General features: G+C 32.4%; 1 protein-coding gene across 1 annotated transcript in view; it reads right to left on the bottom strand.

The window, feature by feature from the left end:
* Positions 1-1,885: 1,885 nt before the first annotated feature.
* LOC127738526 (uncharacterized) overlaps positions 1,886-14,812 on the bottom strand; it is a 28,208-nt gene continuing 15,281 nt past the window's right edge. The window contains exons 6-8 of the mRNA XM_052249809.1: positions 14,518-14,718; positions 4,714-4,850; positions 1,886-2,270 (exon numbers count right to left, since the gene is read on the bottom strand). Of these exons, the coding sequence (XP_052105769.1) occupies positions 2,037-2,270; positions 4,714-4,850; positions 14,518-14,718 (572 nt within the window). The 3' untranslated portion in view covers positions 1,886-2,036. The remainder of the gene's footprint in view (positions 2,271-4,713; positions 4,851-14,517; positions 14,719-14,812) is intronic.

Raw genomic sequence — 14,812 nt, 5'->3', positions numbered from 1 at the left:
TACTTTATTATTCTCCATTACCGACATATTTTAAAACATATTATTTCTAAAATAGTAACATTCAAGGGTCACTGGTTTGAATTTTGTTTGCTCATGAAAGTTTACTTTCGATATATATACACAGCGGTATGAAAAAGAATGTAACACAATAAATAAGTTGCATTGCATTGTTAAACGTAGGATTCAAAAACCGGAGAATATTCTCAACAATTGAAATTCACTTTGTTTACTCCTTCGTAAATTTTGAAATCACCCTTTCGTAAACCTTTACGGTCGCCATCAAGTGTTGGTTAACTGTTGGTTTACTGTTGGTTTACCGTTACTGTTTCACAGACGACGACGAACATGTTCTAATTGTCGTAACTGCAATGCCGTCGCCTTTTCCCCGAATGTGACGTACCGAATTAGACTTATCATGGGGTTTGTACTAACATGAGCAACACTTCGTTTGTCACATGTGTGAAGGAGGATCTTCATACCTTTCTATAACACCTGTAGCACATCTTTTAATTTGGAATGGGAAATACTTGTGTAAGGTAGACAAGTCAAATGTTTTAATACCATTGCAAGAGAAAATATACTTAGATAATATGTATTCTAACAGATCTTTGGAATTCATAAGTATCCACATCTGATTCACCCCGCCCCTAGAGTAACAATAACTTTGAAACCCAGCTTTAATTGCTCATAAACTTGATGTTAGATACTTTAAGAAGAGGTTTCGTGGAACTCACGAAAGACCCAGCAATATAACTTTGTTTGTAAGGACACTTATGTAATTTAGGTATCCAATACAGTGAAGGAAGATCGAGTTCTTCAGTTTTGGTTGAAATTCTAAAACAACATAGAACAGACCTATGATCATTCAGGGAAGAATCGTGGGAGTATTGGTTGAGTTTCCAGTAATTTGTTAATAGCTAATTCCTTTATCAATCAGTTTATGTAATGTGATTTACATTTGTATCAACGACCTTACAGCTTAAACCCAAAGGAAGATTGAAGTTTAATTTTCGCCGTAATTTAAACAGTAGCAAGAAACGGCAGTGAAACAAACTGTTTATTTGGACATCCTTCAATATCCTTTAACTCTACGTTCCGCTATATAGATGATGTTCTCTCACTAAATAATACAAAATTTGGTGACTATGTTGAACAAATCTATCCCATCGAACTAGAGATAAAGGATACTACAGATACAGTTAAGTCTGCCTCATATCTTGACTTACATCTAGAAATTGACAATGAGGGTCGGTTGAAAACAAAACTTTACGACAAAAGAGATGATTTCAGCTTCCCAATTGTGAACTTTCCATTTCTATGTAGCAACATTCCAGCAGCGCCTGCATACGGAGTATATATCTCCCAATTGATACGATATTCCCGGGCTTGTGTTTCCTATCATGATTTTCTTGATAGAGGATTGCTGCTCACAAGGAAGCTATTAAACCAAGAGTTCCAAAAGGTGAAGTTGAAGTCATCCCTTCGTATATTTTATGGACGCCATCACGAGTTGGTTGACCGTTATGGAATAACCGTTTCACAGATGATATCGGATATGTTCCTTATGTCGTAACTACAATACCCTTCCCTTTTCACGAATGTGACTTACCGAATTAGACTATTTACCGGATTTGTAATAACATAAGCAACTCGACGGGTGCCACATGTGGAGCAGGATCTGCTTACCCTTCCGGAGCACCTGAGATCACCCCCAGTTTTTGGTGGGGTTCGTGTTGCTTAGTCTTTAGTTTTCTATGTTGTGTCATCTGTACTATTATTTGTCTGTTTGTCTTTTTATTTTTGGCCATGACGTTGTCAGTTTGTTTTCGATCTATGAGTTTGACTGTCCCTCTGGTATCTTTCGTCCCTCTTTTATATGGGAAGCATATTTTATACACATTTAATAAACTATTTTCAGATTTTAACATGTATACATTTGACTGTATTTGCTAACATGTACACATTTAAGAGTTAATGATCAACAGTCTTAAACAATATAGTTATAACAAATGTAAGAACGAATTCTTTACACAATGTCAAATAATCACACAATTGTTAGACGGACGTTTCGAATTACATTGTTTTCCACATGTAAATAGTTGAAATCTAAATTCATCCCCAATTTTGTCAATTGGTTTGATGTCTACATCCACAAATGTACCCTTGTGTCCTTCCAGCTTCATAAATCGATCTGTTGACATCTCATTCATAACAAGAAATGCATAATACCGAGCTGGAATCAATTCGAAATCTGATGATTTGTTAAACTCCTGAAAACAACCATATACATAAATACATTTTTTCAATAGATAAATGACGATCAATTTTTTTCAACTATTTAGAATATTTTGTTATTTTATGTTTTTAACATATTTAGGACTAAACTTGCTTTCGGTGGAGGTTTTAACAAGACCGTATGCTTAGTAGAGTATTTTTTCATTGTACAAGCAGTACAAGTTGAGTATTAGATAAAGTACAAAGGTAACAAAGAAACAGGCCGGTAACAACCGTTGCCGGATAGTTTTTCTGCACGAGTAGTCAGGTGAAGGTCCGAGGCGATAGCCGAGGACCTTGACCTGACTACGAGTGCAGAAAAACTATACGGCAGTTTGTTTCCGGCCTGTTTTTTTATACTTTTGTTTTGTATCTGACTTGTACGGCGTTTCAAGAAAGAAGTAGTACAAGTTGCATTTAGAAGAGGTAGCAAAATTAAACAGATTAGAAACTTAAATGGCCATATACCAGTTCGTGTAAGTTACAGTTTAAAAAAACTTTTTTTTCACTTCCCTTCAGCCGAGAGTTTTTTCTCAAGAAATTGAAGAATGTAATAATTTTATAAAAAGAATTATGCTTTGTAAAATGCAACTTCGCAAGTAAGTAATGTATGAAATAGATTTCAGAGGTAAGCAAGCTAATTGATTTTTATTTAGGGGAAAACGGAAAAGGGGTGGGGGGGGGGGGGGGGGTAAAATAAATTTAAAATAAACAGGCTTGATCCTTTTTTGTTGAATACATGCAGTGTGCCATTTCATTCCCCCATTCCCCCATAAAAAATAATAAAAAACGGACGTTTGCTCCAAAATATATGAATTCAATATATATATATATGAATTCAATAACAATGTAAATGTATAATAATAATGAATTTCCTCTTTCATTAGTGAATTGAATGTTATGAAAAAATGAATTGTCTTGTTATTAGATATATATATGCATATATTTTGGATTTTTTTTTTAAATCATGCTTATATGTTTTTATATGTCTCTAATAGTTTTGGTCAGGATTAAACACGTGTCACAATATGATCCATTCGCAGCTTACCGTACAAAATTGGTGACATAAGTTGAATGATTTTCTTCAAGATTTGCTGCCTATTTGAACATGTATTACACGGACACTTTTTATTTATAGGATCAATCGTGCATTGGTGAGTTGAAAGGGATTTTATCTTTTGATTAGATTTGATTATTTTTTTTATATGTTTCCTGTCTTTTTTATTGAAATATAAACGTCGGTACCAGCATTTCCTTACTTTCAGCATTGTCCAAGAATACTATCCATGTCCATATATTGAAGAAAAAATAAAATACATTTACGGACTGACCATTTAGCTTCAAAAGGGGGGAAAGTTTTTGCCTGAGTAAGAAAATGATCTAGTCTTTCAACGCTATCACCCAAATATTTTTTTCGAAATAAGCACTATTATATACGATATTCGGAAAATCAGGAATCAGATCATTATTTTGTCATCTGATTGACCACAATATATTTTTCTCATAATATTGGGGATCAGAATACTTTTTAAGGAAAAAACCGTAACTCCCCTTTTGAAATTAAATGGTCAACCACCTAGCATACTGATATGAATAGTAATTAATATACTGGAATTGTTTGAAAAAAATTGTTATTGGTGCCAACTTAAATATTTCAATAAAAGAGACAGGAAATATGTCGGTGAAACAAAAAGTTAAAATCTAATTAAAATTTAAAGTGCCTATGAACTCACTGGTCATGCACGAGTGATTCTATTCATAAAAAGTGTCCGTGTATTATCTAAAAAGTGTCCGTGTATTATCTAAAAAGTGTCCGTGTAACACCCGTTAATGTATTGTTTTTCTATAGCTCTGCTTGGGGCAAAGTCTTACAAAAAAAACCACACTGACATGTAATCGAAAACAGCCCAAATATCATGAACTTCAAAAGGGTAATGAAAAGTTATCGTATCATTGCCATCATCACAATTGTATCATAGGGTTTCCTGAAGAGTGGTATTCTGTTTAGCACTTAGATACATTCCTTTACTAGGGATTGGCGAATGATTTGACACAACGATCTCAAATTTGACCACGACCTAACCACGACAACAAGATGCTGTAGGTAAAATAGCAATTTTAAGTAAAATAAGCAATTTCTATGACATCATATTGATATCACAACTTAAATGTTTGCATTCAATCATATATTCATATCGTCTTATTTGTTAATCAATACAATTTAATCAATATTGAAAGGTTTGGCGGGTTTTGAATTTTTATTTGGCGTTCAATTTTTAAAGAATGCCTTCTATCATGGCTTATCCTTTACATGAATGGATAGAGACAGGTTAGACAAATGACGACAAAAGATGCGTAAAATAACTCAAAAGGAAAAGAACTTAGGATTTATAAAAAAGAATTCTAATATGAGGTCAAATTAAACTCATATACAATTACATCAACAAGATCAAGGGTGCCATCATCTGGTACGTGCAGATATTTCTTTTCTCCGTTTTTAAATATTGTCGAATAGCGCCTTATGTAAAAAGCAAACATTCCTTTACTTTCAATTCTTCTATCTTCCAGAAAACGACCTATAAAACAATTGAACGTTTGTTAAACAACAAATATTCATACACAATGAATCTTAACGGTGGTGTAGTTCTTTATTTCACTAGTTTCGTCCTTGGGAAATAGTTTTGGTATGTGCCTTATTTTAGATTTGATATGAATGTGTTAACCCGAATAATTCAGTCGTTATATTTCGCTGCTCTACGATGGCTACATTAACGCCTGAATGCCTGATCGGTTATAAATCAACCAAAAACATAAAATACATACGTATTAATTTTCATACATTGACATAACCGTGAACAACTGATCTTTTTTTTTCAGAATACTCTGTTATCATTGTTTTTTAAATTTTAAATTGAAAGTACTTTACTATGACGGCATGTACATAACAACATTACATTAATTAGATAAAATTCAAAAGTGTAGCAAGATGTATTTTTCATTTTGACAGTCTATGAAAAAGTTCTGAGGCCAAATTGTACAACGTGAGCATTGTCTTTAAAATTATTGATGTAAATTCAATTTTCATTGTCCTTTAAATTATCAATTTTTGGTTGGTGTGCACCATAGGGTGTCATTCAAAAAATTGTCTCCCTCTGAGACATTGGACAGAGTAAATTAACTACCTCGTATAGGCCGTGAAGTATAAAAATTAAAATGACAATTCATATTGTCCTGATTTTGGCCCGTCAGGCATATATTTATTAAGCGTGGAAAACAATTTTTTTAGATCCCCAATCTATCTCATCATTTTGATCCCGATCAGTGAACTTAAATAAGAAACATTGAAAGAACGAAACAAAAGAAAAAAGAAAAAAAAAGTGCATAAATAACGGCATTATTGATTAAACAGCTTAAATAACAGTATTAGACCGAATCATACTGAACGCTCGCAGTTACTGAAAAGTAGTAAAGAGTATAGATGTTCATAAACTGCTTAAGAGAAACCGTGCCGTTCTACACTCATATATTAAATGTTGCACATCATAGATAACTTAATACAAAGTGCATTAAGGTGGATAGGGGGTCTTAATTAAAATCCATAGAATCTTTTAATAATTTGTCAAAATGTAGTTTTTATCATGCTTTTTTCCAAAATAAAATAAAAAGTATGGGTCACCGGACTTTTTTTCACGCTAGCTACAGGTTGTGTAAAATTGTCAGATTTTGTATAAATTATGCATGGAAAATCCAATTTTGTGTGATAAAAAGAAAATTACACCATAGAATTTTAAGATAAAATTTGAGAAGATAGCTCTTATACCATGCTTTCAGATAAGAAAAAGAAAACATGGGGTCACCGGACTTCTTTTCTTGCTACATATTAAAATAGGTAAATTCACAACACTTTCTATTATAAAAATTACTTTATCTGAGTTATCTCCCCTACTATCTGAGTTATCTCCCCTTATGTGGCAATTACATACTACTCTCAAAATTTCACATTTCATTAAGATCTTGACCAATTGTCATCTGCTACTTCAAAATCCAAGATGGAGGAAGACACCCCAGCCACCTTAAATATGATCTTATGCAATGCCCATAATATAAAATTATGGCGAAATTCAGCACAAAAAAGCCCTAAAAAGGAACGTTAAGTTTGCTTCATATTTTTAAATTGTGAGTTGATTTTCAACCCAAAAATGCCATACGCAGTTAGTAAGCAGCTTAACCTTCATTAGCATATATAGCAGAACCGACAGTAGTAAAAGACATTTATTTCTTGTGAAGTTTATAAATAATATTACCGTAAAAAGTTGAACGCGTCAAAGAAAGTAAAACAAACTAAAGAAAACGAGGTCACCAAATTTATCTTTAATTTTGCTATGAAAATTACCATGTGACATTCTATTATTAAGATCAAACTAAATCCAGCTGACACTTAGAGGCAATAATGGAATACAAAATTTCGTTAGTATACTGTAAACCAACTTAATTTATTGCGCTATTTATTTAGAAAAGCGAATATGTAAAACGTAAATATTTTCTAATATCAGTACAGCAAAAATCGAGAATCGCAATCTAGAAAGGACTAAACACAAAACATGTATCCGCGAAATTATGTTGGTTTGCAGTATTTAGAAATATCTTGGTTGTCTACACGCTATTACGTGTTTACCTCTTATTGTTATGAAAATATTTATAACCTGTGTTCAGAAGTGGCAGGAATTTACAGATGTTCGAATCTCTTAAATCCAGATGCATCAAAAAGATGCAAATCAAGGTAAAAAAAAGAACAAACACATACTAGGGAATCGCAAAAGTTCCAAAAGTGACGAAACAATTTCGCTAAAAGACTCGCAATGCAAATACACACTCAGTTTAAGACACTCGAAAATAGGACAAAATCGGTAAAATATACAGATCAAACAATTAATCTGTATCTAAAGATCTCAAACCGCAAAAACCATATCCGTGGTGAGTTGAGACACATACACATCGTATAGGTTAAGTAATTCGTGGCCAACTTTCTTCATAACTCCTGTGAGCCGTTTTTTTGGCAGGAGCACATCCTGTTAGGGATGTATAAGTGTAAACATGCACGAGCATGTCATTTGAATTGAGATATGTATACGCCATACGAAGGGAAAAGGGTAGACTACTGCTAAGAAATTGGAAGTTAACAATTGGAAATGAGAAAATTTGAAATCATCACGTTTATCATATACTGTAGTCTGAAGTCGTCCATCTGTATCAATATCGAGGCGTTGGTCTTAATATGACACATGCCTTCCAGGTTCGGTAGAATTATTATTATCTTACCTCCTATACATTTCTAGGAATATGATTGGTTAAAAGCAACCGCGTGGAGACCGTGTATATTCCATATAAGTTAGTAGGCGGGGCTTATTTCAATATACGGTTAGTAGTGGTGTTACGTCCCTTTATAAAAACAACACTTTGTTGAGGAAAAATCTTAATGGTCTCAACAGAGGAAGAAATTGATGATGAACGATGGAAATAAATTTATCAAACACATTTAAAGCTTACAACTTGTTATTGTTGCCATTTGTTTTTGTATAGACCAATGGAAGTAGGTTGTTAAATCTAACGGTATTGAAATCTTGATCTCTTAGAAAGGCCACTAGTCTAAATACCAATGTTAAGATAGTCGGTAAGATACATTCGTTACATAGTGTGCTAGTGACCTAATACGATATATATGGGGTCAGTAAATTCCATATGAGGATTCGAGCTTCGCTCATATATATCGTATTAGGTCACTAGCACACTATTCAGTATATCAGTTTAAACACAAGTCGGCCTGTAGGGGTGCACAATAAGTAAAATAAAACATCTAAAATATAAGCCGAATAAGTAAACATTTATGATTTATTAGGAATATTGCTGAACGATATAAATAAGCTCATCATAGATATCAGGATTACAATTTTGGACACCAGACGCGCGTTTCGTCTGGAAAAGACCAATCAGTGACGCTCGAATAAAAACGTGGAAGTGCATTGAGAACCAAAAATTCCAAAAAGTTTTGCCAAATACAGCTAAAGTAATCTTTTTCAAGTTTCTCTTGAAATGAATTAAATAAACTGAACAAATATGTTGTCGATTAAAAAGTCATTTCTATGATATCTTCTTCTGTGTATTTGGACCAATGTGATCCTTAACAAAGTTTTTTTTTTTTGATGACCTAAAGCACATAATTTGTATCTACGATTGGTGTAGAAAAATGATTGTTTTACGAAAGAATGTAGTCGATCTTTCAATTGAGCATGGGAAAAGGGATGTAGAGTGTAGAAAAATCAAAGGTGTTGATATTATTGCAAACTGATACAGATTGTGATTAAATGTTTTATAGTAGATCTTTAGCATTGTTAAGAATCCACGTCCGATTGACACAACTGGTGACATAAACCTCATCACAATCATTTCTAAGGCTATAATATGATCATCATCGGTACAGATTATCTCGAAATATATATATATATATATATATATAGGCAGTCTGCAGGGTTTAAGAAAATCTGTTGTTCGACCTGCTAGTCAAATGGGTTTTGTTAAAATATACCTTTTCACTTTTTTGGTTCAATAGGGTTTAAGAACATTTGTTGTTCGACCTGTTAGTCAAATGCGTTTTGTTAAAATATACTTTTCCACTCTTTTGGTCTTTTGGAAAATGTTGTTTGTGCTGTATTTAGACCCCTCTAACAAGAAATTTGTTTTGCATGCACACGTATAAAAATTGCGGTTTTTATCCAACGCAATCATAGGTTTGAACGTTGTTTTCAATTTAGACGTTTATATATTTTTTCGTTTGGGCTTGTATTATATTTTCCTTCGGGTTTATATGATCCGTTCATCCTATTTCGACTCTTTAAAATTCAAGAGTATATCCTAAATTGAGGTAAAGTAGATGGCCTTCCAAACACCGTTTCGATCCCTAACATCACTGAAGAGACATCAATTGTCGAAATCCGGATATGGTGTACAAATTTTTGCATCTCATGTTTGTGGTATACTATCTTTTCCACAAGTTTATTGTTTTCTGTTTGGTATTAAATTGATATTAAGATCCATTTCGTTAGATCTGGTGATCAATTTATTTTGCAATCGCCAATGGCAGTCAGCAGAGTTTAAGAACATCAGTTGTTCGACCTGTTAGTCAAATGCGTTTTGTTAAAATAGACTTTTTCACTTTTTTGGTCTTTTGGAAATTGTTGTTTGTGCTGTATTTAGACCCCCGACCAAGAAATTTGGTTTACATACACACGTATAAAAATTGCGGTTTTTATCCAATGGAATCATAGGTTTGAACGTTGTTTTCAATTTAGACGTTTATATATTTTTTCGTTTGGGCTTGTATTTTATATTCCTTTGGGTTTGTATGATCCGTTCATCATATTTCGACTCTTTAAAATTCAAGAGTCTATCCTAAATTGAGGTAAGTTATATGGCCTTCCAAATACCGTTTCGATCCCTAACATCACTGAAGAGACATTAATTGTCGAAATCCGGATATGGTGTACAAATTTTTGCACCTCATGTTTGTGGTATACTATCTTTTCCACAAGTTTATTGTTTTCTGTTTGGTATTAAATTAATATTAAGATCCATTTTGTTAGACCTGGTGATCAATTTATTTGGCAATCGCCAATGGCAGTCAGCAGAGTTTAAGAACATCAGTTGTTCGACCTGTTAGTCAAATGCGTTTTGTTAAAATAGACTTTTTCACTTTTTTTGGTCTTTTGGAAATTGTTGTTTGTGCTGTATTTAGACCCTCTACAAAGAAATTTTTTTACATCCACACGTATAACAATTGCGGTTACGTTGTTTTCAATTTAGACGTTTATATATTTTTTCGCTTGGGCTTGTATTATATTTTCCTTCGGGTTTATATGATCCGTTCATCCTATTTCGACTCTTTAAAATTCAAGAGTATATCCTAAATTGAGGTAAAGTATATGGCCTTCCAAACACCGTTTCGATCCCTAACATCACTGAAGAGACATTCATTGTCGAAATCCGGATATGGTGTACAAATTTTTGCATCTCATGTTTGTGGTATACTATCTTTTCCACAAGTTTATTGTTTTCTGTTTGGTATTAAATTGATATTAAGATCCATTTCGTTAGATCTGGTGATCAATTTATTTTGCAATCGCCAATGGCAGTCAGCAGAGTTTAAGAACATCAGTTGTTCGACCTGTTAGTCAAATGCGTTTTGTTAAAATAGACTTTTTCACTTTTTTGGTCTTTTGGAAATTGTTGTTTGTGCTGTATTTAGACCCCCGACCAAGAAATTTGGTTTACATACACACGTATAAAAATTGCGGTTTTTATCCAATGGAATCATAGGTTTGAACGTTGTTTTCAATTTAGACGTTTATATATTTTTTCGTTTGGGCTTGTATTTTATATTCCTTTGGGTTTGTATGATCCGTTCATCATATTTCGACTCTTTAAAATTCAAGAGTCTATCCTAAATTGAGGTAAATTATATGGCCTTCCAAATACCGTTTCGATCCCTAACATCACTGAAGAGACATTAATTGTCAAAATCCGGATATGATGTACAAATTTTTGCACCTCATGTTTGTGGTATACTATCTTTTCCACAAGTTTATTGATTTCTGTTTGGTATTAAATTAATATTAAGATCCATTTTGTTAGACCTGGTGATCAATTTATTTAGCAATCGCCAATGGCAGTCAGCAGAGTTTAAGAACATCAGTTGTTCGACCTGTTAGTCAAATGCGTTTTGTTAAAATAGACTTTTTCACTTTTTTTGGTCTTTTGGAAATTGTTGTTTGTGCTGTATTTAGACCCTCTACAAAGATTATTTTTTTACATGCACACGTATAACAATTGCGGGTTTTATCCAACGCAATCATAGGTTTGAACGTTGTTTTCAATTTAGACGTTTATATATTTTTTCGTTTGGGCTTGTATTATATTTTCCTTCGGGTTTATATGATCCGTTCATCCTATTTCGACTCTTTAAAATTCAAGAGTATATCCTAAATTGAGGTAAATTATATGGCCTTCCAAATACCGTTTCGATCCCTAACATCACTGAAGAGACATTAATTGTCGAAATCCGGATATGGTGTACAAATTTTTGCACCTCATATTTGTGGTATACTATCTTTTCCACAAGTTTATTGTTTTCTGTTTGGTATTAAATTTAAATATTAAGATCCATTTTGTTAGATCTGGTGATCAATTTATTTTGCAATCACCAATGGCAGTCAGCAGAGTTTAAGAACATCAGTTGTTCGACCTGTTAGTCAAATGCGTTTTGTTAAAATAGACTTTTTCACTTTTTTTGGTCTTTTGGAAATTGTTGTTTGTGCTGTATTTAGACCATATATATATATATATATATATATATACATTAGTAAAACACTAATTGCTCAAATCATTTGTTTGCATGTGTAATTAATGTATTTTAAGAAATATAATACTGACAAATGAATTGTAACGACTGCAATAAAAATAAATACATCCACATTTATCGCAATACTATTGAAATAAGGCAGTTGGGTATGTATAAGTGTTAATGACTTTCCATAAACCAAAGGACAAAGATGCAAACAGTTACAGGTCATTTAACAATGAGCAAATCCCATATCGAAAGATGTTTTTTTTTAAATCACTCTGATAACTTAATACTATATAAATATATTGTAATGAGATTACAGGGAAGGGTAATCATCGTAACAGTAACCGAAGGTAAACAGACCATTCAAGGAACTTTGCTTTTCGAAGAAGTCCAAGAGTTATTTTACATTTCAGAAGTACCTCTATCAATATTTTGTTTAATGAAATAAATGCTTTTCACATAAAACCAAATGACTCTAATATTTCCCATCGAAAAGTTTCTAATTTTCAAATGGCTAAATACGAAAAAATGTATTAAGGTGTATCCTGTAATCAAACAGAATTTATATTCAACAGTTTTTTTCGAGGTGTTCTTTATTTTATAAGTACATTTATTAATCTAAGTACGTATGTATATTAATAGATAAATTGGACAAAAAGCAAACCATTAACTAAACGTACAAATATGTTTAGTTGGGATTTTGTGATTTATTTATATTTATGAACTATAATGGTTCTGTTCGTCAAACTATCTACGTGTGGTTTTCATGTTATTCGTATACTTTCTGTTAAGCAATATAAGTATGCGCATATAGTAAAATAGTACGACGCACATGCATTTGTACTATGTTTGTGTATAAAGTCTGAAATGTATATATAAATATATATATATTCATAAAATAAATACTAAAAATAGTAAACAAGTTAACAGAACTGGAACTGTTAACTTGTTTACTTATTTTACTATTTATTTTATGAATATATATATCTGCACATGTGAAAATTATCTTTTTACGCCTATATATATATATATATATATATATATATATACAACCAAGTCTAAATTGAAAACAACGTTCAAACCTATGATTGCGTTGGATAAAAACCGCAATTTTTATACGTGTGCATGCAAAACAAATTTCTTGTTAGAGGGGTCTAAATACAGCACAAACAACATTTTCCAAAAGACCAAAAAAGTGAAAAAGTATATTTTAACAAAACGCATTTGACTAACAGGTCGAACAACAAATGTTCTTAAACCCTGCTGACTGCCATTGACGATTGCCAAATAAACGGATCACCGATGTAATAAATGGATCTTAATTTTAAATTTAATACTAAACAGAAAACAATAAATTTGCGGAAAAGATGATATACCGCAAACAAAGGGTGCAAAGGTTTTTGTACACCATATCCGGATTTCGACAAATAATGTCTCTTCAGTGATGTTAGGAATCGAACCGGTATTTGGAAAGCCCAACAATTTACCTCAATTTAGGATAGACTCTTGAATTTTGAGGAGTCAAAATAGGATGAACTGATTATATAAACCCTGAGGCAAATATAATACAAGCCCAAACGAAAAAATATAAACAAGTCTAAATTGAAAACAACGTTCAAACCTATGATTGCGTTGGATAAAAACCGCAATTTTTATACGTGTGCATGCAAAACAAATTTCTTGTTAGAGGGGTCTTAATACAGCACAAACAACATTTTCCAAAAGACCAAAAACGTGAAAAAGTATATCTTAACAAAACGCATTTGACTAACAGGTCGAAAAACTAATGTTCTTAAACCCTGCTGACTGCCATTGGCGATTGCCAAATAAACGGATCACCGATGTAATAAATGGATCTTTATTTGAAATTTAATACTAAACAGAAAACAATAAACTTGCGGAAAAGATGATATACCGCAAACAAAAGGTGCAAAGGTTTATGTACACCATATCCGGATTTCGACAAATAATGTCTCTTCAGTGATGTTAGGAATCGAAACGGTATTTAGAAAGCCCAACAATTTACCTCATTTAAGGATAGACTCTTGAATTTTGAGGAGTCAAAATAGGATGAACGGATCATATAAACCCTAAGGCAAATATAATACAAGCCCAAACGAAAAAATATAAACAAGTCTAAATTGAAAACAACGTTCAAACCTATGATTGCGTTGGATAAAAACCGCAATTTTTATACGTGTGCATTCAAAACAAATTTCTTGTTAGAGGGGTCTAAATACAGCACAAACAACATTTTCCAAAAGACCAAAAAAGTGAAAAAGTATATTTTACAAAACGCATTTGACTAACAGGTCGAACAACAAATGTTCTTAAACCCTGCTGACTGCCATTGGCGATTGCCAAATAAACGGATCACCGATGTAATAAATGGATTTATATTTGAAATTTAATACTAAACAGAAAACAATAAACTTGCAGAAAAGATGATATACCACAAACAAAAGGTGCAAAGGTTTTTGTACACCATATCCGGATTTCGACAAATAATGTCTCTTCAGTGATGTTAGGAATCGAAACGGTATTTGGAAAGCCCAACAATTTACCTCAATTTAGGATAGACTCTTGAATTTTGAGGAGTCAAAATAGGATGAACTGATTATATAAACCCTAAGGCAAATATAATACAAGCCCAAACGAAAAAATATAAACAAGTCTAAATTGAAAACAACGTTCAAACCTATGATTGCGTTGGATAAAAATATGTTTTTTTTTAAATTTAAAATTAATTCATTTTAAAAAATAAAAGAAACATGAATATAGTTTCAAATTAATAATACACACACACATACACAAACAAGATAACTGCATAATTTTGTTATACTTACATTCAACAAAATCGCATGCCTTTTTACCCGGTTCAGGTGATGATAGTTCCTTAATAACAATTCTATTACTCTGAATTTCTAAGTGTTGCATAAACATATGTGTTCCTGTTTTATTGAAAACAACAACGCGGAACAAATTTCTGCTCCAATCTGGTCCCACTGGTATTGTAGACGCATCAATGAAACGTGCCCGAATTATTTCTGAAATTAGTGGAAACAAAAAAAAGCATTCAATAAATCTAGATAATCACTGCTGAATTATATGGTTTACAATTTATTATCATGTTTGATTTTG

Source organism: Mytilus californianus, unplaced genomic scaffold, assembly GCF_021869535.1.
Source record: "Mytilus californianus isolate M0D057914Y unplaced genomic scaffold, xbMytCali1.0.p SCAF_4, whole genome shotgun sequence".
Classification (NCBI taxonomy): domain Eukaryota; kingdom Metazoa; phylum Mollusca; class Bivalvia; order Mytilida; family Mytilidae; genus Mytilus; species Mytilus californianus.
Note: the sequence above shows the minus strand (reverse complement) of the source record. Positions and strands in the feature narration are given on the sequence as shown.